A 27,599-nucleotide genomic window follows, 5' to 3' on the forward strand; every position below is an offset into this window, starting at 1 on the left:
ATGCATAACTATTTTCACTCCTAGCTGCAGCACACCTCTCTTTTGGAGGGATAGTTGTAGCCTTACTAGTATAACCTCACACGCCTTCATCATTCACTGCCATGCAACTGAGACGAGTCCACCCCTCACAAACATTTCTCTGATAAAAATAGGGACATTCTATTCCATAAGAATAATAATTTTATTATTTATATCTCGTCCATCTGATTGGGTTGTTCCAGTCACTGTAGGTGGCTTCCAACATATCAAGGAAATAAGAAAACATTAAACAGGGCTGCCTTCAAATGTCTTTGACAGGTTGAATAGTTTGGTTTGGGGGCCGCATAACTCCATAGCCTCCGATGAAATAGGGAAACCTTACCATACCCTCCCAACATTTCTTCGATGAAAATAGGGATCTTCTATTCTGGGATCAAATAAGAAACCAGAACGGCTTGTGTAAATCTGGGACTGCCCCTGGAAAATAGGGACACTTGGAGGGTCTGTAATCACTTCCCACAAGAGCCAGCGGTGGTCACCAACTTGGACGACTTTAAAAGATGATGAGTCAAATTCATGGAGGATAAGGCTGTCATCCTCCAAGCCTCTTTATGCCAGCAGCTAGAGGATGCTGTTGTGCCAATGTGCTGCTTGCAGGCTTCCCACAGGCATCTGGTTAGCCACTCTGATGCTGGACTATATTATTATGACCGGCAGTGATGGCCAAACTTGGCCCTCCAGCTGTTTTGGGACTACAACTCCCATCATCCCTAGCAAACAGGACTAGTGGTCAGGGATGATGGGAATTGTAGTCCCAAAACAGCTGGTGGGCCAGGTTTGGCCATCACTGCGTGAACCCCAAGTTCCCGGGGTGGAGCACAACAATTAAAACACAATATTAAAATCAGTTAAAATGACAGAAATAAAAAGAGGGTCCTAAAAATATACACTTCACATGTTGAATGTGGGCTACTGGCCTGATCCAGCATTCTCCTAAGAAAGAAGCTCCAATGTATTTAGCAAATGCATGGGGGTGTCTGAAGCATTCACCTGAAGAAAGAGAAGGGGGCATTCACACTTGCACCTCTTAACACCTGCTTGCCCCACTTTTGTGAACACTGCAGAAATGCATAAAGCTGCCTTATACTGTTGGAGGGCACCTAACCCTTTCGCAGCCCAGTTCTTTCCCCTATCCAGGTGGTTAAGAACAAGAAGAAAACCCTGCTGGATTAGACCAGAGGCCTGCCTTGCCTAGCATCCCGTTTGCCACAGTAAAGCAACCAGATTCTTGTGGGAAGGAAGCAGGCAGAAGATGAGCGCAATGAGCCCACCTCCTGCTGTTGTTCTCTAGCAACTCTGCTGGCGGGGGGTGGGGAGGTAGGAGGGTTAAGCACATGGCTTTTTCCTCCATGAATTTCTCTAATCCCTTTAAATCCTTCTAAGTTGGTGTCTGTCACCCACATCTTATGCCAGCAAATACCATAGTTATAACTATCTGCTGTGTGCAAAGTACTTTCTCTAATACCACACGTAATTCTGTAAACCTCTATGTCTCTCCTTCCTGATTTTTTTAACAACCTAAAATGCCTTCAGTATTGTAGCCTTTCCTCATAAAAAGGAGCTGCTGCAGCCCCCTGATCATTTTTATTGCACCATTTCCAGTTCTGCAATATCCTTTTCAAAGCTGGCATAATGAGCAATACACGCTATATCAAGTGTAGTCACGCCATAATTTACATCACGGTATTACGATACAGGCAATTGTATTTTCTATCCTTTTCCTAGTGATCCCTATCACAGAATTAATAACTTTCACAGTTGCCACTCCCTGGGTTGAATTTTTTGTTGAGCTTTCCCCTGCAATCCTAATACCAGTGAGTGAACATCTATTTGGGTAGGATTTTTTTGCCCCACACATTTGCTACTTTAATGTCTACCCCACCCCCACCCCGGACCTCTTCATGAAATTTAATATCACTGGTTCTAATACAGATCCTTAGTAGATCTCACTTATATCCCTTTTTTGTCAGAATTGTCATTTCCCCCCCCCCAACTATCTGCTTCCTATTTTTTAACCCAAGGGACGCGGGTGGCGCTGTGGTCTAAACCACAGAGCCTAGGGCTTGCTGATCAGGTCGGCGGTTCGAATCCCCACGACGGGGTGAGCTCCCGTTGCTCGGTCCCTGCTCCTGCCCACCTAGCAGTTCGAAAGCACGTCAAAGTGCAAGTAGATAAATAGGTACCACTCCAGCGGGAAGATAAACGGCGTCTCCATGCAATGCTCTGGTTTGCCAGAAGCGGCTTAGTCATGCTGGCCACATGACCCGGAAACTGTACGCTGGCTCCCTCGGCCAGTAAAGCGAGATGAGCACCGCAACCCCAGAGTCATCCACGACTGGACCTAACGGTCAGGGGTCCCCCTACCCAGCTACCAGTCCATCCAGTCCAAAGCCCTTGGTGAGGGGCTTTGTAAAAAAAAAAGAGCTTTTTGGAGGTCCAAGAACACAACATCTAGTGGATCACCCTGTCCACGTGGCGCTTTCAAAGAACTCTTAAAATATTAGCGAGACAACTTACACCCACAGAAATCATGTCGATTCTTCTTCAGCAATACTTGTTATTCTAAATGCTTGATCATTTTATATATAATGTTTTCCACCAGTTTACCCTGAACAGACATTAAGCGAACTACTCTGTAATTTCCTGCATCCCTCCTGGAGGGCCAAGTTTGGGGACGCCTGATTTAGCTTCTCTGCAGCCTCCTTTTAACAGCAGCAATGAAGGTTGTGAGGTACCCCTTAGGGTGTTTTGGGGGGGGTGTTGCATCCCTTTATTACCTGCTTGTGTTTCTTTTGCCAAAGTTTATGTTCCTTTTTGTGTTCTCATTTGGACAAGGCTTCTGTTTTCAAATGGAGGCTTCTTGCCTCTAACAGCCTCCTTGCCTCTGCTCATCAGCCACTGCTTGGACTTTCTTGCTGCGGGGACATTATAGGTGCAAAGCAGGGATGGAGAACCTGAAGGCCATATGCCCTTTTGGACACCTTTCCAGCTACCACACGCCTGTGGTAGGTGGAGAAATATAATTTTTCCCCTTTTGTACTGTAGATTGGCTTCTACACACGCCCCTCTTTATCCTCCACCCAGACACCAGAGTTCAAGAACACATTCCAGCCACAAACACTGAAGGAGAGTGTGGCTGAGTAGGGAGCGTGGCCTGAGGAAAGTCCAGAGGGCTGGGTGGAAAGGTCTGGAGCGCCACACTCAGGCCTGATGTTACCCATCCTGGTGTAAAGCATGTGCCCTACCACTAACTTGTGGCCTATTCCTTCCCCAGGGAGCTCAGAATAGCCAACAAGGTAAGATAGTCATGACAAAATACCAAGTTAGTGCAGTTGGTGCAGAACAAGCAAAGCAATAGGCAAAGAGCTGATTTAAATCCACAAAGGCTGAATTGATTCGCCCAGCTGATTTAAATCCACAAAGGCCTGGCCCTCCTCCTACCTTCGTCCCATCCCCGCAGCTGCTGGAAACTTTATGTAGGTCCTTTACCCCCTAACAATAAGACAACTACTTAACAGGCTGTTTTCTAATAGGCACCACTAATTATTCTCTAGGCAAGCAGGGATTAAACAACAACCCTAGAAAAATTAGCAAAGAGGCAACACCCTAGAATGCTTTGCTGTTACTGGGCAGAGCAACCACAGCCTCAGTTCTGGATTGTTGTGCTGTGGAAATGTATTTAGAACCAAAAACAAGCTTGTTTTAGAATGGCAAATTCTGTGCCCAGCGCAGGAAAGCAAAGCCCTGCCTGAAAAGTAGAGGTGTGGTATGGAAAGGGGTGAGAAGCCTTTCATGCTGCAAGGTTACAAAAAGCAGGCTCCTGCACAAATAATCAATATGGAGTGTTTCCTTAGAAAGTACTACACTCTCCCAACCCAGAAAGATCACAAACAGAGACTCCAAAGGTGTTGTTCTATTTTTTCCAAAAATGTACAGGTTACAGACAAAGAAGTTCCATGCTCCCACTGTCAAAACAGACACCCCATAAATCCTACGGTATATGTCTCTCCCCACACTCAAGGCATCCTGAAACCAGCATGAATTTAGAGTTTTTTTCTAGACTGCAGAGATAAAACATGGCATCTATACATCAAGTCTTCCTCGACTGTGCAGGCTAGGGTTCATGGGAGCTGTCCAAAACATCTGGAGGTTATCAGGTTAGCGAAGAGTGTCCTACATGTAGCAAACATAGGGCCAGATCTAATTTATCCTCCAGCGAATTACATCTCCCTCCTGCCTGCCAACCCCCTAGTCCCTGCAATTGTCTCACCTATGGAATCAACCAGTCACTTCTCTCTCATGGGAGAAAAAGTGTCTTATTCTTTAATAACTATTGCTTTTTCCTACCACACTAAAAAAAAACCCACACACATCTGAAAGTCAGACACCATGAGAAAAGTGTGGTTCCCTTAATGAGCCACTCATTTCCACAGTAAGAAATGGAATCAGTTACCTTCAGGTCCCCCAAAGTTGCCAGTCCTGCACTCACAGTTCCATCTAACTGCAAAGCTATTTATTCTACCAGCCAAGCACATTCATACATAGATATAACCTCCTGCAGAACGTGAGCATAGAGCATTTTGAAATTTCAGTTCCTGCCAAATGACAGCACACACACAGAGCACAGTCCTTTTACGGGACAAACTTGAATCTACTTGTATGGGGAGAAAGATACACACACTATAACCAGTAAATCTGTTGTTTAGTTCCAGATCGTGAAACAGGACGAAGGGTTAGTAACTCCTAAACCAACACAGCAAGGGAGAAACGCTCTGGTACTATCCCAAATCATTACTTGTATTCATGCTGGTATTTTTACCACCTCAGTTTCATTTAAAACTTGGGCTAACGGTGAAGAGGATCGTACCCAAGATGATCTAAAGCCGTGGTTGGGATGTTGTAAGTTCATTCAAGTTACTCCTTTAAGCTAACCACTCCATGCCGTTATAAACAGCTCTGCTTCTGAATACTGCATGAGACCAGGGAAGAGGACTCAATCTTCTCTACTGCATGCTTCCCCCTGCCGCACCCCCCCCCCCCACGCCGCCAGAATACTAGGCTCCCTGACAATGACGTTTCTCAAGAAATAAAAGCAGGGTAGGGAGAGAACCACAAGGTACCACTTGGGCCCGGGAGAATAGAGAGTTCTGAAGTGCCAGGCCATCTTTGGAACTCCGACAAAGGCCCGTTTTCTGTGCAAAGGCACCTCTTCTTGAATTTGGTCCATGGTTCAAACTGCTAGTCAAAGGGGGGGCAGTGTCCATGGCAAGAGGGCTATGTGGTGGACATGATGCCACTTTTCTCGCTCTTCACCTTCAAGAATTCAGCCATGCTGGAGAAGTATTTCTGGTTTGCTTCGGCTACCTTCTTCTCAGCCGCCTGAGGGTTCACAATCTCCAGACCCTGGAAACAAGAGGAGGGGGGAGGTGAATGTGAGAGAGGGAGGCTATTTTTTAAAAAATGCAGAGTCCAGAGATCTTGCTGCCTCTAGAAAGTAGATGTGCTGAATTACAACACCCGCCCTCCAAATCTCCAGCTCCTATGCCTTGGACAGAAGTAAATTGCTTGCTGCACTCCTAGTTGGTGGAACACTTTCCCAACAGAAACCTGCCTGGCACCATTGTTTTATTTTTTTAAGTGCAAGGCAAAAAACATTGTTATTTACCCAGCCTTCAGTTTTTCACTGGGAGGGTAGTTAGCTAAGTCGAGAGCCATTTTTGCACTCATTCATGGGGTGGGTACGATTTCTTCCTTGAAATAAATTTACAGTACTGTATTTAATTTTTTCTGCATTGCTGTTTTTATATCTGGCTTTAAAGTCTTGGTCCTTTCTATTTATACTGAGACACCTTAGTGTAAAAATACACCAATGTTGTTGTTGTTGTTATTGTTATACAGTAACAACAACCAATATTGCACACATGAGCTTATCTTTCATCCTCAAGTGCTGCAAGCAGAACAGTGAAGGTGGGGAGACAGAGAGTGGGAGTAATAATAATAATAATAATAATTTATTATTTATACCCCGCCCATCTGGCCGGGTTCCCCCAGCCACTCTGGGCGGCTTCCAACAAAATATTAAAATACAGAAATCCATCAAACATTAAAAGCTTCCCTAAACAGGGCTGCCTTGAGATGCCTTCTAAAGGTCTGGTAGTTGTTATTCTCTTTGACCTCTGGTGGGAGGGCATTCCACAGGGTGGGTGCCACTACCGAGAAGGCCCTCTGCCTGGTTCCCTGTAACTTGGCTTCTCGTAGCGAGGGAACCGCCAGAAGGCCCTCGGCACTGGACCTCAGTGTCCGGGCAGAGTTATTAGTGTTTCAGCCAAGAAAAATGTATTATAGCATTCTATAACCCTCATTAAAAAAAATAAAAGCTATAGCAAACAAAAAAGTATTTAAGAACCAAAGAACCCTGCTGGATCAGAGGAAAGAAACATAGCCCAACATCCTGTTCCCAGTGTAGCCATCCCAATGCTCCTCTTGGAAGCCCCAAGCAGGACCTGAGCACCACTCCCCACAAAGGCTCTTCTTTCACCCACTGGACTTCTCAGCATCCTTGCCAAGCACACACTCAATTCTCCAAAAACCCCTCCTTCAAAGACGTCAATGCCACTTACAGGTTATTCAAGGAATGCAAAGCCAAGCGCGGTGCTTACCTGCAGCGGAGTGAAGGCCACGCTGGACGCAGTGCCTGAGGAGCGGTCCCGGATGGTGGACTTCCCTCCATACACCATGCTCTGCTTCTGGAGAGTGCGCTGGTTGGGAGGACAAATGCAAAAAAAGCATGGGTGTTAGGCCTTTCGTAGAGGAGGCGGTGAAAATAGAGGGAAGTGATGCTAAAGCACGGGGCAGGGGGACGACCGAATGGCTGGCTGTCCAAAGGCATGCCCTTCGTTTGTTACCTTCCCTAGTACCAAAAAGCCTGTCAAACGCATGTAACACTCATATCCTGCCCTCCCTGTCTTGGTAGCCGCTCCAGTAGCCCTGGCACATTCTTTCTCCAACCACAGACAAAACCTAGCATGGCGCCCTTCACCTTAACATTAACATTAAAAAGCCACTTGGAACATGGGGAATTGCCTACCGTTATCAGAGACTAATGGCCAGCAATGTGACCATAAAATTAGTCTAATTCTGTGCCTGTTGACGCTCTCAAGGGCTGCTCCACACGGAGCTTGTTGGCCTGGGAGTATTGTCCTGAGCGCTTTGAGTAACAATAGGACATACATGCTCAGCATAATTACACTGCAGTAATGTTCTGATCTGGTTGCTCAGTGTAGCTGTTTGCCAAAACCTCAAGAGGACAACATGATGATGCCTTCAGGAATGAACAGCCCCTGCCCAAGTTCAGAGCTTTGAAATGCAGCCTCGGTGGACCCAGTCATAAGATGATTTACAGCTCCCAGCACTCCACATCCAGTCCCCATTTCCTTACTTGCAGCGTCTTTGAGATGCGTGCCTTCGTGGCCTCGTTGACTTGCGTCTGCCGGACCCGGCCACTGCCTGACTTCCCCAGGTGGCCCAGACTGAAACCAAGGTCTTCCTGGTAAGCATCTTCTTCAATCTAGCAAAGGTGTGGAGAGAAGCAGCGTAGCACAGAGAAGAAAAGGCCAAGTTTGGATTAGATAGTACAGGACCGATGACCAAGTTGACAGTTTCAATGAGAATGCATCCCCTTCCCTTTTGAATTATTTTTTTGCCCAAGTGACTCAATAAGGGACAACAGGTGCTTTTGGAATTTCCTTTTTTATTTTTAGCCTATAGATGCAAAAGACAGCCCCACCACTAATCCTGCAATCTAGGAAGAGGCAAATTGGTCCCTATATTTATATCCAAACTTTCTTCCAAGGTGGTCAAGTTGACATAAATAGTTCCCTCCCTCCATCCTCACTATATTCCCACAGCAAGCCTGTTGTAGGGTGATCGGCACAAGGTCATCTGGTGCACTTCATGGCTGAGTGAGGATTTGAATCCTGGCCTGAGTTCAGCACTCTGATCCCTACACGAGAGCGACTTTCCCTGGGCACAAAGGTAATTGTGTGCCAAGGTGAGCCTCCCTGAAATGGCCTGGGTTGGGTCCATAGCTGCAAAGTTATCCATTTTTTTAAGGGATTTTCCCTTATGCTGAATAGGCTTCCTCGCGAGAAAAGGGAAAACTTGGCAGCTATGGTTGGGTCACATGCAAGTACATCCGAAGCAGAGGGGACAGAAAACTTACTAGTCAAAGCTATAAATACATCTAGTTAACTGTCCATTCTATCAGCCTTCTCAGAACCACTTCTCAACCTATTTACCTAATTTAAATTAAATTTATCTAATTTAATCTGTGCACACACAGGAGAAGTGTGAAGCCCACATGTAGCCATATAACACATAACCACCACCCAAACTTAAATATTCCTGCATGTAGATGTGGGCAGACGTGCAGCTTCTGGACACAGCAAAATGCACATATGGCTTGTCAAGTTTAATGGTTTGTATTACTTGCAAGTGCTTACTTTTCGTAAAACGTAAAGCAACCCCCCGGAGATCCCTGCCCCGCAAAAGATTTCTGTTACTTCCCCCATCCCATTGCACCAGTTAAAAAGGCACAGTTGGGGAACACAGTCTGAACCGAGTCCAAAACTCCTGGTTTCTACTCCTGCCCTCCTGAAGGATTAGACAGTCCCCAACACCCAAAGACCAAGAGAAATCCTGCCCAAGGAGACTATGCAGGGACTCCTTACCTCTCCAAAGCTCATCCGGTTTGCCTGCTTCCGGATTTCTGTTAGACCGAGACGCTCCTTCATCTTGCGATATCTGAAGGAGCAAGGAAAAGCATGTTTAAGATTGGCAGCTGAGAAATGAATGATGCCAGGACAGAGTGTTGCTGCCAAGAATGAAAGCAGTGTTTGGCATAAAAACAAATTCAGGCAGGGGACAAAGGGCTGATATGCCAGGATTCTTGGTTCATCTCAATGAGACATGCAAGTTTATGGAATTCTGAAACAACCTGACCTGACACTCTCCCACCTACATTAATGTGGAGATCAAAACCTTCTTATACTCCACGCCTCCCACATATTCTGGCACAATTCTGGGCTCAAGAAACATACCAGTGACTGTATTATGAGGAAAAAATAAGTTTTAAAACTAATGTTTTGAAAAAGCAAAACGAATTGTTGCATTAAAATCTCTTTTCCATGAAAAAAGAATATTTGATGGAAAAGATAAAATGCCAGTATTCTGGCTTGATTTTAACAAGTATGTATATATTAAAAGTAGATCCAGGATTCCTTAATACAGTCGTACCTTGGATCTCAAACACCTTGGCTCCCAAACGATTGAAACCCAAAGTGAGTGTTCTGGTTTTCAAACAATTTTTGGAAGCCGGATGCCCGGCGCGGATTCCGTGGCTTCCGATTGGGTGCAGGAGCTTCCTGCAGCCAATCAGAAGCTGTGCTTTGGTTTCTGAACGTTTTAGAAGTCAAACGGACTTCCGGACTGTACTTATTTCCTAGCACACTTACCACCACCCTCCTGGCTGCCTCAGCCAGCTCAGCCAACTCGCCCTCCCAACCTTCCCCTGCCACAAGACATCTCTTCAATTCTCTCCCCCGCACCTGCGTCCTCCACGTTTCTTCCTTTGTCCATCCAAGGGTGCTGGCAGTGGCTTCACCTGCTTGACAGGAGGTGGCTCTTGCCACTTGTCAAATTTCCTTTCGATTTCCTCCTTGAGGTCATAGCCAACCTGAATGGTAGCAGAAGAATAGAAGAGCAAAAAGTGCTTACAAAGCAGCCACCCCCTTGGAGCCCTCCTTTATGCCTCTCACACCAGGCACTCCCCCAGGATCCCAGAGCTTTTGCCTTGTACCACATACCTTCCCTTCAGAGCTCTCGTGAAAGCTGTCCACACGCGCTGCCAGCGTGCATTTTGCTGATACCAAGCGAGCTGCCTTCCTTCGCAAGTCCTGCAAGGAGGGAATCAAAGGCACATGTTGGCTGGTTGCTGTTAGGAAACCCGTGCACCAACTCAACAGAGAAAGGAGGAAGGGCAAACTCACAAACACACACACACACCTACCGGAGGCAACGACTGTACAATGTCGCTGTGATAGATGTAGCCAGTGTGAGGCAGCACCGAAGTGCTGGAAAATCCAGACAGAGTCTTCCTCTGGGCCCCCAGAAGCATGATGTTGCAGGCTGGCATCTTGGAGAGGTTTGTGAGGCCACCGGCAATGCCTAGAGAGAAGGGAAGGCAAAATGGAATGAATGCTAATTGTGGGACCAAGAGCCAAGGTGGTTCGGGGTTTTTGATCAGCCAACCCTTGGTTTCTCAACTCTCCCTGGCCTGTTGGGATTTGCAAAAAAAGTTCCTCTCCTTGTGTGCAAGGAGAGCTCTTTGCTGTCCCTGACAACAGAGACCTGCCACAACTGATCATAGATCAACAACATGACAGATGCTGCTAAATTTCTTGGACCATTTAATTAATGGCTTCAAGTTTATGATTTTTTTTATGTTAGCACGATTTTGTTTATGATTTTTTATGTTAGCACTATTTTGTGAAATACTTTGGCAGCCTTTGCGTTTGGAAAGATGAACTGTAAAAATTAAATAATTTTCATATAGTAGCCAATCAGGATGGGTGTTCAACCCTTTCAGAGGGAAGACTTTACATTCCTTTCGGAGACTAGGGGCTTTCGTGTCCCTTTCTGCCAACTAAATTACACTAGAATAGACCCATTTAGATTAAAGGACTTAAGCTAGTCACATCCGTCAATTTCAATGAATCTGCTCCAATTCTGATACAATCCCAAGTTTTCATATTCTAATACGCAAGGAGCCAAACCCACAGAGCTCCATTGAGAGTCTCACCCATTATTTTAGCAGCAGTGGAGGCTCCCACAATGATGGACAAGTTGGGGGCGATGAAGGACATGCGGGACTCCACATACTCGTAGATGCGGTGTTTAGACTGGTTCAGCTCCAGGGCCATGTCACAGGCCTCCTCAATGCGCTCCAATTCTTCCTCGGTTAACTGTTGCCTGCAACAGGAGTGAGGCGACACTTGAGGCCGAGATACATAGGTCTGGTTCACTATATCCGCACCATCGCTCCATGTGGTAAAGCCCAGAGCGTGGCATTTGTTTCAGAGCTCTCAGGACGTGCCTATATGCTAATATTCTATCTCTGAGCATGGATCCTTATGTAGCCGAAAATGGCACCATCCACACACACAAGATGGAGATGTCTGTAGATGTTGAGAACTCCATGGTTTGCAGTCATACAGCAAAATTGTTAGAAAGCCCAAAGGCAGGGGAGCCCCCAAACCAGCCCTATAAACACTGAGCAAGCTGAATGGTCATGGAGTGGCTGGCTAACAGTTGAGGACAGGGAACAGATGGCTGGAAACCTGAATGGGAGCAATTCGCACTGCAATGTTTTGCTGCAGGTCGCCCTTGCGTATTTTGATTTGCGACCCCACACCCTATCTCCACCAGCATATGTAAGCCGTGAGTCATCAGAAAGTTAACTCATACCATTTATCATGTGATCTGGCAGGTGCCTCCTGTCTCTTCATATGATAAGATAGACCAGGCATCCCCAAACTTCGGCCCTCCAGATGTTTTGGACTACAATTCCTATCATCCCTTACCACTGGTCCTGTTAGCTAGGGATCATGGGAGTTGTAGGCCAAAACATCTGGAGGGCCGCAGTTTGGGGATGCCTGAGATAGATAGACAGTAATTGTCTGAAGGCCACTCTCGGGACAACCAAGCAGTGACCTAAAAGCCACACTCTTTCATCTGAAATCTATTCTCTGTGCTAAAATCCCATAAAGGGAAAACTGCCATGATTCTGGGCCTGCTCTATAGATAGTGGAACAAAGTGGTACAGTAGACTGTAGTACTCCATACTGCCAGAGATAAGATATTACAGTGGTACCTCGGTTTACAAACAGTCCCATTTACGAATGCCTCCGTTTACAAACGCCGCAGACCCGGAAGTGTTTACATCCGGGTTTTGCGACGTCGGATGCGCAGACGCGATCTGCGCAGCGCGTGCGCAGAAGCGCTCTATCAGCGCTTTGTGCATACGCAGAAGCATACCTTCGGGGAGCGAATGCCTCCGTTTACGAACGCCTCCATGGAACGGATCGCGTTTGTAAACCGAGGTTCCACTGTATTTTTGAATGCTCCCCTATACATAAAGAGAAATCTCCTGTAAAGGGAGGAAAAAGCACTAGCACACCAAGGGAGAAAGGGCTAAGCTAGATACTCTCCCTTCAACATAGGAGTATTCTTCTTACAGGGAATTTTGGAAAGCAATTCCCTCACCTGCAGCCTGGAACGGTACAGTCCACCTTACACCCTTCAGCACCATTTGCAAATTCAGTCTATATCCCTCTCCCAGTCCAGATGCCCACCAATCTCCCATGCCCTCCCTAAAAAAAACCCTTTCCCTATGCAGAGCCTTACCCCTGGGTAGTGGATGCGGTGACACTGACCACCATGATTGTAGCATTGGTGAGGATCTGTTGAAGATTCTCATTGTTCTTGCATTTGTCCAAGCTGTTCCCTAGTTCCTGCAAGGTTCATACATTTTAAAACAGAAGTTAGCCCTTGAAGAAGACAGAAAGCACATCCCCGGAAAGCACATGCTGAGGTGGGAGGCACAGTAACCATGTTTAACTGACGCTCCAAGCTTATTTAGAGAATTCTGGTGTCAGTGCCAGGTTTTGTTTGTTACTGAGAAGGACCAAGGCTGCTCGAGGGTCAGTTCTAATTTGCATCAGCAACTATAGGAACAATTTGTGGATCACATGAATATTATTTTCCTCCAAGGGTGGAATATTTGGGGATCTTCCCCCAGCCCTCCACACACACAGTCCTCATTTTTCCTAATCTGGAAGCTAGTTTAAGACTGAGAAATAACGACTTCTCAAAAGCAACCATGTGAACTTCCCAGCAGGATAAATATTTGAGCATAGCTCATCTGCTAGCTCTACCCACCACACCTATTAGGTTCAAGGTTGATTATGACAAAATTAAAACCATGAATTAACTGTGGACCTTAAGAATACTCAAGAGATTTTCAGTCACCGTGGTTTTGTGAACAGTCGGTATTACTGTGTGTTTACTTATGTCTTATCTGAGTTGCAATCTGAATAGCCATTTGAGCTATTGAGCACCTCCACTAAATAAGTGGCAAAAGTTATATGAAGGTTGGGTTAGTCATCAATGCAAATGTAAAAATTGACTTTGTGAAGCTGAAGACAAACAGACAGACACAATACCTTGACAGTCCGGATGTAGTCCAGTGCATTTGGAACAAGGGATTCTAGTTCAGGAAATCGCTTGGAGTACTTGTCTCGAATGAACTTGTGAATAATATCTGGAAAGAGAGAGGCAAAGACGACCTTTACAAAACAGACAGAAATGCAGAGCGTCATTGCACTAGCGAGAATAAAAGCAGGCCTCCCAGAATATACTAGCTCAGAGACGTTTTAATGCTGAGCCGTATAGCTTGCTCAGAGATTGGCCAACCTGAACCTTTTCTCCAGCCCAAGAAAGAAAGTGCTCTTATCAAAACAGTCCCTGTTCTTCTACTGTGACACCAACATACAAATGTCCTTTGTATCCCAAAACTCCTGTGAAGGTTTGTCTGGCCAGTGTTTGCCCTTCTGTTTACTAGATTGCACCCCCTGCTCCAATGAAGCCAGCCTTTCCCAATCTCACTACTTCACTAACTCATCATAGCAGCGACTGTATTGTTTTCAAAGCCTTCTCAACCTCCCTCACCCCAAAGCAAGTGACTAAGGTTTGCACTTACTTAGCTCGTTCTCAATCTCCACTGTGAGGTTATTGGCATCCACAATGACTCTATATTCAGGAGCAGCCTCTACTGGACCTAGAACTAATAAGATAGGAAAGTGCAAAGTCAAAATCCATACAGGGCACCTCACTATGAGGTAACAGGGAGATGGACATATGGGTACATTAGCTCTGTACTGCAGGACAAGGAAGTCCTGTACTCTATACTGCAGGAATCAGATTGGGTGATGTGCGCATACACATCTTTTGGGTGACCTCTTTTCCAAAGGAAATATCCGCCAGAGACTCTCAGTACCTTCAGATGCTTTGGGCTGTTTGCTGATGTATTCCTCAATCTTCAGCAGGATTTCAGCAAACTGCACAGGAGAAAAAACAAAAAGTTGAGTCTTACTTTTTGAAGAGGGCACCCTTAAAGGGTTTACTTCCCCAGACTACACCCAAAAAGGAAAAGGCAGTTTATAGAACCAGTGGACCCCAAGTTCAACACTATTTTGAAAACCATCACTTCTATACATATTGGCCCAGCAGCCAAGCTCATTTTCTCTCACCGTCTTACTGTCCCAAAGCTTGGCAATACTCTTGACTGAATCAGTTGCCAGATCCACTTGCATTTCCTCCTGGACATCCTCAATGGGAGGCTCATCCTCTTCATCTGCAAAGCTGCCATCCTCTTCTTCTGCTGCCTCTTCGAGGTCAGCTAAAAGCTCATCTGCCAAAGACATGATGGATCAGCCTGCAAAGGAGAAAAAGGGAGGGACACAGGAGAAAACCATAATAAGTGACATAAATATCCAGAGTCTTATTAATCTGTTATTTTACGCAGTGCAAGACCAGGAGCAATTATAACCACTATCTAACCCAAGGGTGGCCAACACAGTGCCCTCCAAAGTTTGCAGACTGTAACTCCAATCATTCCCACCCATTAGCGAAGCTGGCTGGGGCTGAAGGCAGATGGAGTCCAACAGACTGCTGGAGGCCACCACACTGATCTAATACAACACTTATGAGGTAGCAGCAACCCCCAGAAAGCCACACACAGTTGCTAGACACCCATCAACACAAGATCCAGATCCACTGTGCCCCTCAGTTCAAATGTGTCCTTTCCTTAGCCCCCTCTCCAAAAACACCTCTCCCTTTCCACAAATACAAGTGCCCCTGTTGGAACCCCCTTCAAGTTAAGAGGCCTCCAGTTAGCTCTTCAATTTCCAATTCACCCACCTTTTGCCTTATAGAGATTTAAAAAATAAACCCGATTCAGATTTCTGCATAATTTCATAATAAGCATAAATACTGAGATACCATGTCAGTCACCAAAATTATTCCCTCCAAGTATCTCAGCCCAATCATCCAAGTTTCTAATTTATGTCACTTCAAGGGCTACATTGCCTTTGCCCATATTTCACCACTACCAGGACAAGCTTCTCTCTGGTTTCAGAAACTCTTACAGTGAAAACTTAACCATGCCTATGCAGAAGTAAATCCTACTGAGTTCAATGGGGCTTACTTCCAGGTAAGTAGGACTACAGTCTTATTTATTACCCCATCAACAGAGAGCAAGTCCTGTGGCAAAGGAAGCACATGTCAGAAGTCTTCGTTTCAAGTCTCAGCTCTAATGTGAACTTGTGTGGTTGCCTTAAGAAAAAAATCCATCTCAGAGTTCTCATCAGCCAATGTAAACCTACCAGTACTTTGCAGGAATTAGCATAATATTGGAAGCCTACTGCAGCATCTATAAAGCTGATAAATTTATTGTGATATACATTAGATACACAGTGAAATGCCTATAATCTGTTAACAAAGTATACATTCTCAAACACGGGATACAGACAGAAGAGGCAATGTAGGTATAGCAATAAAAAGTGCCAGAAGGGTCCTCAATGGAAGAAATAGAAGTGTTCCATGACTATGAAGTCCACAAATGTAAAACAAGATACTGTCCAAACAGCAAAACATCCAACTGGAAGGAAGAGCAGTGATGTATTCCCAACCGATAAGAGTATGGAAGAGAGTATTAATTTTGTTATTTCTACTGTATTATTATTATTACTACTACTACTACTACTAGTAGTACTAGTACTACTACCACCACCACCAGGATAGGCCAAACCCAACTGAGAGCCACTGTTGTGTAGGGCCTGGGGTTCAGATCCCTGCGAAGCAACCAAGTTACTGGACGACTTGGGGATAGTTGTTGACATTGAGTCTGACCTCCCTCGCGGGACTCTGAGCTTCTCAGGGAAAAGGCAGCACAAGTGCAACAAACAAACAAACAAACAAACAAACCAAACATCTCCACCTTTTCTGCAGCCACCGAGAAACCTCAATCTACAGCACAATCCTCACCGCGTTTGCGCAGGAGGAAGTCCTATTGAATTCTATGGTGCTTACTCCAAGGTAAACGTGGTTAGGTTTGCAGCAATAGTCTCTCTCTCTCTCTACCCGCCCCCAAACCTTACACTTCTCTTTACCTCTTAGGAAGCCAAAGGCCAGGGCTCCTTTTTGGTTGCTCCCCAGTTAACCTCTCCCTCCCTCCTTCCTTCCCTCCTCACCTTCTTTTTCTTTCTTCCACTCCTCCGCTGCACAAACGAACTCCTCACGTTCCCTCTTTCAGTCTCACAAAAAGTACGTCATGCACCGGGCGCCCTTGGTGTCGTCAAAAACGAGCGCCTTCGCTCTGCCGGGCACTAAAACGGATAGAGATAGAGAAAAAGGAGAGATCATGAAGAGAGTTCGCGTTCGGCTTCAGCCCAAGTGCCGCCATATGCGTGGCACCAACCTTGGCCAGAGTTGGGGTGCCGTTCTAGGGTATATCTCTAGAGCATTGCCTATTATGCGTCATCTCTTCGCACTGGGTGACCCACGCATATGCCAAGGGGAGCCGGAAGTGTCTTTAGAGTTTTGGGTCAATTTCCTTTGAAATACTATTCATGGCAGCACCCCAACCGTAGGTTTCTAATACGCTATACTGAACTATGTCACCTGTCACGTGCGCTTCCCTCAGTTTTTCATAATTTTTTCTCTGACTTACCTATTGGTCATAGAGTTAAGAGAAAGTCAAAGAAAGAATCACCAACGGCAGCTATCGATTTTTACCGGAAGTTTAGACTGTGAGTTGCTCTATATTTCCTATCTCTAAGGCCACGACGCATCCAAACGCGTGATGACGCAACCGTACTTCACCGCGCCAAGCGATCGTGTCCTCGACCGGGGAGACGGCGACAGGGACGCGACCACCGTTTACGTTAACATGGCGCGACGAAGCGCTAGGACATTCCACAGTGGGCTCTTTTGCAATACGTAATAAGTGCGCGACACCTTCTCTTCTGCCCTAGTTCTCTGTAACCGAGGCGTCTCGATAACTCAAACGCTTTTGCTGTGGATTTCCTTACGTCACCGATAAGCGACCGTCCATCCCATTACCCTCATTCAAGGGTTGCTCATTTCGCCGAAAGGATCGGAAGGTTTAAGGTACGTCTGATGTGCTAGGAAATCCCTTGGCAAAAGGAATCGGGCAAATTAAAATCGTCAGTTGCCATACTCCTCCTTATTGGCTCTGGAGCCTTCTTTCCTTGGAGGTTCACCAGAAGCAGAGCCTGAGCTCCTTTAATTGAACTCGAGGTGCTAGAACCAAGTTTTATTCAGCTTCTTTTCTGAACCATAGAGATTGATAAACGCGGAAAATAGTGTGACCAAAGTATCTTGTATTCTCCAACTGAATAACAGGAACAGTTGTATCTGCTTCCTAGCAAGTAAAGGCACCCCATAGTCACCTTTGCCTGGACTTAACTGTCTGGGGTCTCTTACCTTTTACCTTTACTTTCTGGCAGTATACTGAAGGTTGTGAATAATACGTTTTTAACTTTGGTGATTGCGGCAACAGCAAATGGCACAGTGTCTACCCATTTAGATGACATGCTCTTTCTCCTACTTGGAAACTAGAAATCTCAATATTTTATGGGTTGATGAAATGATTTTTAAAGGAACTTAGTATGTAAGGAAAATTTGAACTTCTGAAAAATTGAGTATTTTTGGAGATTGTTTAAGAATATAGATTATAGAACATTTAAATACAATTTTGTGCATCCACAGAGGGCTGTAAGAAAATATATTTCACTGTTTGCTTGGTTTTTTTAATTAAAAAAATCAGGTGTATTATGCTCCCAAGCCCATAAAAGTGGCTGCCCCTTTGGTTCATCTCTTGTCATACTAATACCATTGTCCTTGTTAATCAGCACTGGGGAGCCTGTGGCCCTTCAGATGTTGCTGGATTGGAACTCCCATCTTACCCAGCCAGAATGACCAATGGCCAGGGAAGATAGGAACTGTCATCCAGCAACTTCTGGAGGACCACAGGTTCCCCATCCTTGTTGTAAATGTACCTGTTTCCTGTCTCACATGACATAGGAAATTGGGGTCTAAAGGTAATGTGGCTTTTTGAGTACCACCGTTAAGATCTTCAGATTGGGGTGGGGGTTAATATTGGTTAGTATGTCAGTTTCTTTCTCTTTAAATCTCCAGAACACAATCATGGCTGGTGTGGGCTTTGAAGAATTCTCTGTGCCCCCTGGATCAGAGCTGGCACTGCCTCCTCTTTTTGGTGGCAATATCCTTGAGAGTGAACTGGAGACAGAGGTGGAGTTTGCCGATGGTGGAATACCAGAAGAGGAGGAGGAAGAGGGGGCATTGAGGCAGCAGGAAATGACACGGCGCAAATGCCAGGCTCTTGCTCGGCGCTGCAAGGAGTTAGAGCAGGTAAGGGATTGGCTAGAGAGGGGGCATCATTTTAATATACCAGCTGGGGGGAAAAAACACAAACAGCTGCCACAGTGGGTTGAGCCCTGCTTTGACTTCAAGTATAAGTTCATGAAGCTGCTTTCATTGACAGGAGCTCTTGTTCTTTCCCTGCCAGGGACTGAACCTGGGACTTTCTGCTTGCCAAACATGTGCTCTGCCAAAGTATTTGGAAATCAGTGACACCTTGGGTACAAAGATCATCTGAAGATCACAGGGTGGTTCACAACATAAAAATATAAAATGAGAACACAAGACGCATAATAATAGAAAAACAAACCAATAACCCCCTCCTACCAACACATTTAAAAGGTCATAGAATGTTGATCAGCCAAGTGCCTGATTATAGAGAAACATTATCACCTGGTACCTAAAGATATGTAATGAAAGTGCCAGGTGAGCCTCCCTGGGGAGAGCACTCCACAAATGGGGAGTCACCACAGAAAAGGCCCATTCTCATGGAAGAGGCACATGAAGAAGGGCTTCAGATGGTGAGGAGATGAAGATATTAAATATATTCCCGAGAATCCTCTGAGCAAGGTAAAACAAGAGACAGACCCTAGCCCAATGTCCCCCAGCATCTTTGGGGGCTGAGTGGAGTTTTAAACTTGGGTCTGTACTCTACCAACTATGCCATACTAGCTGTAGGTGGGCAATAAAGAAGAGATTATTGGCCATGGGATGGTAAACTGGACCAAATGAAGATCCAGAGACCAAAGAGGAGGGACCACTGGGTGGGTGAGTAGAATACAAGGCTGGGTGTGGGAGACGCAAAATTCTGATGTATTCTGGTGACATTACCCACAAATACAGGTGAATGAGAGGATGTTAAACCGACTGCATCAGGTCCAGAGAATAACACTGCGGCTTAAACAGGAGAGAAGGTAAGTCTGGTAGTATGTCATGGGAGTGTGAGGGGTGGGGAGATTTAAATACCTTTCCCTGAACAAGGAGGGTCTATTAAATTTTCATGCTCAGCAGACGAATTCTCCATGAATTCATCTGATCCCTCATTTAGAGCCATCCAAACTGACAGCTGTTACCGCATCTCATAACAGTGAATCTCCTACATCAACACCACCTTGCAAAAGAACACATTTATTAAAGGGATAAGTGGGGATGTCTTGTCTGCTGGTTATCTTTCTAATGGACTCTTACTTCCCTTCAGGTTCCTCATGAGGGTCCTTGATTCGTATGGTGATGATTACAGGCAAGGCCACCTTGATATTGTCCTGGAGGTAAGAAACGCACAGCTGGTCTAAGGAAATAAGGACATGTCTAAGTTACCTTCTTATGGGTGGAAGGAATGTTAGGATGGAGGAGTTCTAGCTGAATCATGTTCTATCTAGGATGAAGGTAGCCACAGCACTGATGCTCCAGCTCCGGGCAACACAGAGAATGAGCCCCCCGAGAAAGAGACCCCTTTGCCTGCCCCAGAGGCTGAAAGCCTCTCACCTACTGAGGGCCCCATCAGTAAGAAGCGGCGGCGCCACATGCGAGAGGAAAAGGAAGCGAGGTTACGCCGAGCAGCCCAAACGTTGCTTCCTATGGAAGAGTTTCCTGTGCAGGTACGGGAGAACATAGAGGCTCTGCAAATATATAGATGACCATACAAACTTAACCTACACACTACCTTTGGGGGGTTAGGTGGGGAATGTGGCCAGATGTAATGGTAAACAGGCATATTACTAGGTTATGTATACTCCAGCCGTCGGCTACACAGAATCTGCTACCATAATACAAATTCAGGATTTTGTCTTCTATTTTTAAACACGCTTCTAGTCCTGCTGGTTTATCACACACACACAGTTTGAAAGCATCCCCTTTCTTCCCACATCACGCACAGCGCTTCTGTTTGGCTTGAAACTGTGTTTTGAATGACTGTTTTGGTTTTTGTGGCTGCAGATAAAGTCTGAAGAGGATTTCCAATGTGAGCAAGAGGATGTCCTCACTCCTGCCTGGCAGCAGTCTAGTCCTCAGGATAAGTTGCTCCATTATTCAAAGTTCTCTAGCCCAGGGGCCTGTTCTGATTTCGACTGAGGCTGGCCACTCACCGGTCCTCACAAAGGAGACTCTATATGTATATCTGAACTTCGGTTGCCTCCCTCCTGGGTTAAAGAGGCCAGTGGGCTGTCCGCTGATGAGTCACCTGGGGATGCGTTTTGGACTGAAAGGAGCACAAGCTCATTTTAAGAGCCAGCAGGAGACGGACTGTGGAACTCTCAGCCACTTGGAGTGCACTCGATCTGAACTGACACTGGGTGGCTATGGGGCAAGTGCTGGAAGACAAAATGGTCTGCACTAACTTAACAAAACTTGAAAGTCAATGTATTAAGTGTTCAAGCCCATCTGCATTAGGGAGATGAATGGATTCTACCAATGTCCAAAAGCTTCAGTATGGGGTAGGAATGGGTATGTATGTCGAATTTGTATGTCTTACGTCTTGGGCCGCACAATTTCTGAGTTTCTGAAAGAGTTAAGTGATCTCTGACTGAGGCCACTTGGGCACCATAGGTTTATAAGCACTTTTATGCCACTTTAAACAGTCTTGGCTTCCCCCAGAGAATCCTGGGGACTGTAGTTTGGTAAGGCTGTTGGGAGTTGTTGGGTGCTCTCTATTCCCCTCCCAGAGCTACAATTCCCCAAATTCCTGGAGAAGAGGGATTTCTAAACCACCCTGGGAATAGTAGCTTTGTCAGGGGAATTGGGGTCTTTGGAGGAAGTCACATCTGCCCCCAAAAGTGGCATACTACTTTAAATGTATAATGCAGATTGAAAGTGGTGTGCAGGAGCTGGCTTCCATGCACTGTTTAAGAAAGGAAATAGAAGTAGCTGCCGTTTTGTGTGACAAATGTTCTCAGTGAAGAGGAGTCTTCTTACAGCTGTGAGAGAACTCTGCTGCTTTGCTTTCCAAGCCAATATTTTTATGAGTATCTTAAACACGAGGCACAACATCCTAAAGCCAATTCTGTACTAAAACCAGTAGACTCCTACAACATGTGCAAATTATGCAAGATTAGCAAATTTGTCAAGTGTTTGCTTATTTTCTCTGCCAGAGCGAGCGAGCGAGCAAGGCACTAAATCCCTCTCCCTCATTCTTTTCTGAAGCCATAAGGACTATACACTTCCTCCAGATCTACTGCAGAGCAGTGGTGCCTGAATTAGATTCTGCCCACCCGTTAAGTTTATTTTCATGTTTCTTTGAGGGCTGCAGAATACTGCACACTTCCTTTCCCTCCCCAACAGATCCATTTCAAGGGAGCTGCCAAACATAACAATTGGTCTCGGGGCACATTGTGATTACTTCCCTTAAAGACTCCTGGGCCAGGGGTTTTTGTAAAGGTGCCAGGAATTGCTCTCAGGTGAACTGCAATACCCAGTGTCCCTTGAAAGAGGAAGCTGTGACACCTAAGCTTGGTTAAGTGTCCCAACCTCTTTAGCAATGCTTTGTTGTTGTTTTTTGGAAGGGGTGATCACAAAGAGAAAGGTTGCGAAGCCTGCTTTTAAGTTAGCAAGTTTATTGTATCCTGAAAATGTTACACATGTACACAAAAGAGCAGAGAGCAGTGCAGGCCTGGGTTGCCACTTCAGTGTTGGTTCTCTAGGCAAATTCATCACAAGGGCCCGCCTCAGAAGTTCTTTAGCCATTCAAGACTTGGTCCTTCCTTGTCACAAGGGTGGGAGGGAATATCTGGCATATTGCCATCATCCCGAACTGGAACTGGAGAGAGGAAAAGAACAGAAATCAAGTGTGTGTATCTCCCAACTTCGATACAACCAAATACTTCTGTTCAGGACGGACACAACAAGCATTTGACTAAGAGACCCTGCACAGAACAAAATGGTGCCTCAACACAAAGTAGCCCACTGGCTTGTCAGAGAGCCACCTTGCCACTGCATCTCTACCCTCATTTTTTGAAAGTGTGTGCAGCCATCATTTACATTTTTCTTCCTGACTAAAGCTGTGAGAGCTGGACCATAAAGAAGGCTGATCGCCGAAGAATTGATGCTTTTGAATTATGGTGCTGGAGGAGACTCTTGAGAGTCCCATGGACTGCTAGAAGATCAAACCTATCCATTCTTAAGGAAATCAGCCCTGAGTGCTCCCTGGAAGGACAGATCGTGAAGCTGAGGCTCCAATACTTTGGCCACCTCATGAGAAGAGAAGAATCCTTGGAAAAGACCTTGATGCTGGGAAAGATGGAGGGCACAAGGAGAAGGGGACGACAGAGGACAAGATGGTTGGACAGTGTTCTCGAAGCTACGAACATGAGTTTGACCAAACTGCGGGAGGCAGTGCAAGACAGGAGTGCCTGGCGTGCTATGGTCCATGGGGTCACGAAGAGTCGGACACGACTAAACGACTAAACAACAACAACAAAAGCTGTGCTACAGGAATAAATGCTAAGGGAGAACCATTTCCTCCTAGTATAGAAACACAGTGATTGGGAAACTATGCCCATTCTGGTTTTGCCAGCCAATCAGCTTGCTTTATAGGTGCAGACCCTCTGCCCACAAATCAGTGTAGGGTTGTAGTATTCAGCAGTACACTGCCTCTTAGTTACCATGGATTCATTTTCAAGAATGTGTTGACCAACTTTCAGTTCTCCTGCAAGGAGGCCAATTGTAGTGAAAATTTGCCTGTTTTGTTAAAAGGTGAACAATTTGACAATTGAGCTATTTTGGGAGCTCTCCAGTACGTGCCTTACAGACGTGGCAGTCAGTCATATTATTTGGATGTGTATGCTTTAATTTTTTTATTTGTCAAGTATCCCAACGACGTCATCACGTATGACTTCTATCATTAGATCTTCAGCTGCCTCGCTCCAAAGAAGTGGCTCAGCCATAGTTTAACATCAGCTGCACTAAACATGGAGTCAAGTATTTCATGTTGCTCCTCTGCTAAGGAACTGCCTTTAAAGGGATAGGTTTTGTGGAGGCGGTTATACCTGGATATGTATATGGTACAGCCTGGTTAATCATGGTGCTGTATTTTGTTAAGGGACTGACCCACGGTGCCACCAAAGCTGAAATAGGAAAGGAAAAACACAGATGCGAGTCAGAAAGAAACTGAAAACATAAATTGCACACCAAGCCTCTAACAACAAAAGAAATAAACTCAAGAGTACTGCTCTATCTAGGTGAGTATAGGAGTGGGCAAGACTTTAGCCTCGAGGATCTGCTTTGTTTTCTAAAACTCAAGAGATCCACCAACCAGAGTCCAGTGCAAAAGGCTTCAAAGTCAAGACTTCTGAGTCCAGGAATTGGTTTCTAGTTCCAGAACCGAGCCCTTCCATAGAAGAGTTGCCTCTGGTTACCCCCTTTCTTGGCTTTCTTCATTTCAACAATATAACTTGGGCAGGAGGTTATCTCAAAGTTGTCATTTTTAAGCAACTGGGAGCAAGAAATAGTTGCCAATCTACTTCAAATTACACAAAATATCCAACAAATCCTAATCGTATCTTCTGGCTACCCTTTGTCTACATCAGGGGAGGGGAACACCCATAATAGAGCACACCGGTACTGATTTTAAACATGGAGATAAACACCGGCAATTCCCTAATTGTGACCTACTGTCAATGGTTTATTATAAAAACAATAAACCATTGACAGACAAGCTATGCCAAATACTAGATGATAATTTTCCCAATTTGTTTCAACTACTAAGACGACTAAACAACAACAATACCAAGTGTAGGGATGCTGGTGGCGCTGTGGTCTAAACCACTGAGCCTAGGGCTTGCCGATCGGAAGGTCCCCGCGACGGGGTGAGCTCCCGTTGCTCAGTACCAGCTCCTGCCCACCTAGCAGTTTGAAAGAACATCAAAGTGGAAGTAGATAAATGGGTACCACTCCGGTGGGAAGATAAACGGCATTTCCATGTGCTGCTCTGGTTCACCGGAAGCAGCTTAGTCATGCTGGTCACATGACCCTGAAGCTGTCTGCGGACAAACGCCAGCTCCCCAGAGCACGCAACCCCAGAGTCATCCGTGACTGGACCTTACGGTCAGGGGTACCTTTACCTTTTTATACCAAGTGTGCTTTCCTCAACCACAACTCAAATCAAGCATTACAACTTGGCCACTAACACCGTCATGGGCAAACACCAACTCCAAAATAATGCTATCTAGCATTTATAAGGCACTCCTATCAGAATGGACTGCTAATACACTAGGCTTGAAAAGAGTATGGGAAATTGACTTAGGACATGAGGAGAACAAATGCTCTCTGGGGCAAAGCTCCATTTAAAACTATGCCCACAAAAGTTCAGGCAGCTACTTTTAAAATAATACATTTTACGTTAAATTAAAAAGAATCAACCCAACATCTCTCCAGACTGCTGGAGAGACTCTGGGGAAAGGGGAGGAAGTTAGCATCTGTGATGAGAATGCTACTATGTGAAGGAATTTTAGTTGCTGTTTTTGAGAAAAATATTAAAAAATCACAAAGCAACAAATTTTACCCCTTAGCTCTTAATGACATCATCCACAAAGGCCCTCATTTGCTACACCAAGAACTTATGTGGTCTCAAGACCCTTAGTGCAGCATCCTTTCTAAAGCTAAGCAGGACTGGCCCTGGTCAGTGTCTGGATGAAACATGCTCTAGGACCCCATACACAGCACCCACGAGGAAACTGCAAAAATGTATTTAATTAGAAAGTGGATTCCTGGGCTGCAGGGAAAAGTAATGCAAACTCACCCATAAAACCAATGCCGAAAGAGAGAACGACAACTGGATCCTTTCCCCATGCATCTTTCAGAAACGGGATAATTTCTGTGGGATAAGGAAGTATGCACACTTATTAGAACTGTTTTGAATACTTGCTTCTCTGACAATGTTTGGAGGCCTAACAAGTTAGAACAGGAGAACGCTATCAGAGTATTTGGGAGGATAGGAATTTTTCGCATCTAATATTTGCCTGCTCCTGCAGCTTATCAACATGGCAAGACCAGCATCTCCTTTTTAAAAACAGTGTCTTCTTGCTAGTGGGGCAAAGTAGGGAGTTGACTTGTGCCGGCAGATCTACAAAGGACAGACTTTGGGCCGTCTTTTACTCATGATTTAAGAGGGTTGGGAACCAGGAGTTGCACAAGGCACTAATTAGGCATTAACTCAACTGGGGAGACCATGAGCAGATCTGTCATTCAGCGCCTCACTTTTCCCATCTGAAAAATTGAAACAACAGTGGCATACACTTAAGACTGTAATTTAAAAGATTTGTTCCAGGTACCCCAACTTTTCTAAGGTGGTGACCGGGGTTGGGGCCTTTTCTATGCATCTTTGGAACAACCAGATACTCGCTTGGTGCCTACACGCCAGATGAACACTTTTATTTCCCCGGAGCTATTCTTGCTCCTGCTTCCAATATTTGCTCTTGGTTTTTCTGATCATTTATAATACTGCACACCACTTGACACATTATTAATGGGAAAGCCAAGGCAGATATTTTTTTTTAAGTAAGGAAAAAATAATGGATGCACAGAAGAACCTTACAAAAATCTATTCAGAAGTAAGTCCCACCTAGTTCAATGAGACTTAACCCTGCAAGTGCGAAAGGGGTTGCCGCCACGCTTGGCTCACAACATAGCTGAGAGAACAGGTTTTGTAAAGTGTCTTGTGTTCAGGACTGAGTGGGCACAGAAGAAAAGCATGTTGTTTTTCCTTCATTAGGGGTTTAAAAGCCGAGGGAAGGTGGCTGCCTATCAGAAATGCTTCTGTAGCGGATTTTCAGCACTGTACTGTATCTGCAATGGATTAAGCTAGATGTCTCTTGTGATCCCTCCAAACACTATGGTTGTGGTAGCCTGAAAATACACAAAGGACCCCCCTACACACACATACACACAACCTAGCAACCCTCCCCCGTGCAAAACAGTTCGCACGTGCCCTAAAAACTCCGCCACGGTCCTTCTCCACCGACCAACTAAAGAAGGTCATCCTCTTAACAATTTGAATGTCCTTCTTTATCTTTCCAACCTACCCCAAAACGGATCCCCACTTAACACTCACTGCCATAACCCTGGCTCCCTCTAGCAAAGGGGGGGGAACCCCTCCACGAACCCTGCGCCACTCAAAAGACACGGACCCACCAGCCGAGTAAGTCGGGAGAGAGAGAGAGAATGAGGCACTGTTAGGGCACTTACTTCTCAGCGCAGCCATCTTGAAAGGAAAGCGGAGGAGGCGCAACGCATTGTGGGAACGGTAGTTTTATAGAGTCGGTCTCCCTCTCCCTCCCTCCCCCTCCCCCCATTACCTTACATTTCCAATGTGATTTTGCACCCTTTAAAATAATACTTATTATTAGAGTATCATCATCATCATCGCCACTTTGTTGCTTTCAAACTGTTATAACCTGTTTCTCTTCGACAAGGCTGGACGTTTGTAGTACAGGAATAATGCATGCCGGCTTTTTGTCACTTCTTTAATGGATTTCTTACATCTCCGGATTTTTTTATGCAGGTGTTTGCTTTGGGTTGTAATGTGAATGGAGAGCACGGGGGGTGGGGAGGAACCCTAGTAAGCTGCCCAGTGCATGCGTGCAATTTTACAATAGTTCAAAGTCCCTCGGCTCCCCCTCCCCGCGCTTTCTTTGCTGCAGTGCGTTCACACGTGCACATGAATAACGCCAGACAGCCAGTCATGTCATCCTGAAGGTGCTTTGCTGGGGAACAGGTGCTTTGCTGGGGGGGGGGAGGGAAAGGCATAGAGGATTTCTTTTCACTTGGTGCACGTTTGCCCTTTAGTGGCTGGCTGTGAATCCAGGTGGCTAGAAATGCATACACACATCCCCAAAATCCTGGGAATTGTGGTATATTAGGGATGCTGGGAAATGTAGCTTTGTGAGGGGTAAATTACAGGCCCCCAGATTCTTTTGCAGGGCGTGGGAGTTGTGCTTTAAATGTATGGTGTGTAAGCTGCAGAGAAACCCTGCTGAAGTTAATGACCTTAA

At 45.5% G+C, this 27,599-nt stretch overlaps 3 protein-coding genes across 3 annotated transcripts; 1 reads left to right on the forward strand and 2 right to left on the reverse strand.

Annotated features, from left to right (window-relative positions):
- Positions 1–3,932: 3,932 nt before the first annotated feature.
- PRPF31 (pre-mRNA processing factor 31) lies at positions 3,933–16,522 on the reverse strand. Its single transcript, XM_035134434.2, has 14 exons — positions 16,407–16,522; positions 14,406–14,590; positions 14,153–14,213; positions 13,856–13,939; positions 13,320–13,417; positions 12,502–12,608; positions 10,898–11,067; positions 10,106–10,263; positions 9,903–9,992; positions 9,645–9,772; positions 8,769–8,841; positions 7,478–7,606; positions 6,699–6,797; positions 3,933–5,442 (listed from the first exon to the last, which is right to left on the reverse strand). The coding sequence occupies exons 2-14, from the start codon at positions 14,577–14,579 to the stop codon at positions 5,314–5,316; spliced, it is 1,500 nt and encodes a 499-aa protein (XP_034990325.1). The 5' UTR covers positions 14,580–14,590; positions 16,407–16,522; the 3' UTR covers positions 3,933–5,313.
- A 486-nt stretch (positions 16,523–17,008) lies between these two features.
- TFPT (TCF3 fusion partner) lies at positions 17,009–22,079 on the forward strand. The gene is made up of 6 exons (XM_035134435.2): positions 17,009–17,325; positions 18,376–18,609; positions 19,462–19,532; positions 19,817–19,886; positions 19,998–20,216; positions 20,554–22,079. The coding sequence occupies exons 2-6, from the start codon at positions 18,385–18,387 to the stop codon at positions 20,686–20,688; spliced, it is 720 nt and encodes a 239-aa protein (XP_034990326.2). The 5' UTR covers positions 17,009–17,325; positions 18,376–18,384; the 3' UTR covers positions 20,689–22,079.
- Positions 22,080–22,149: 70 nt separating this feature from the next.
- Positions 22,150–26,827, reverse strand: NDUFA3 (NADH:ubiquinone oxidoreductase subunit A3). The gene is made up of 4 exons (XM_035134436.2): positions 26,794–26,827; positions 25,349–25,423; positions 23,598–23,675; positions 22,150–22,369 (listed from the first exon to the last, which is right to left on the reverse strand). Exons 1-4 carry the CDS (start codon positions 26,807–26,809, stop codon positions 22,278–22,280), a joined length of 261 nt encoding a protein of 86 aa, XP_034990327.1. The 5' UTR covers positions 26,810–26,827; the 3' UTR covers positions 22,150–22,277.
- Between the last annotated feature and the right edge of the window lie 772 nt (positions 26,828–27,599).

Source organism: Zootoca vivipara, chromosome 13 (assembly GCF_963506605.1).
Source record: "Zootoca vivipara chromosome 13, rZooViv1.1, whole genome shotgun sequence".
NCBI lineage: Eukaryota > Metazoa > Chordata > Lepidosauria > Squamata > Lacertidae > Zootoca > Zootoca vivipara.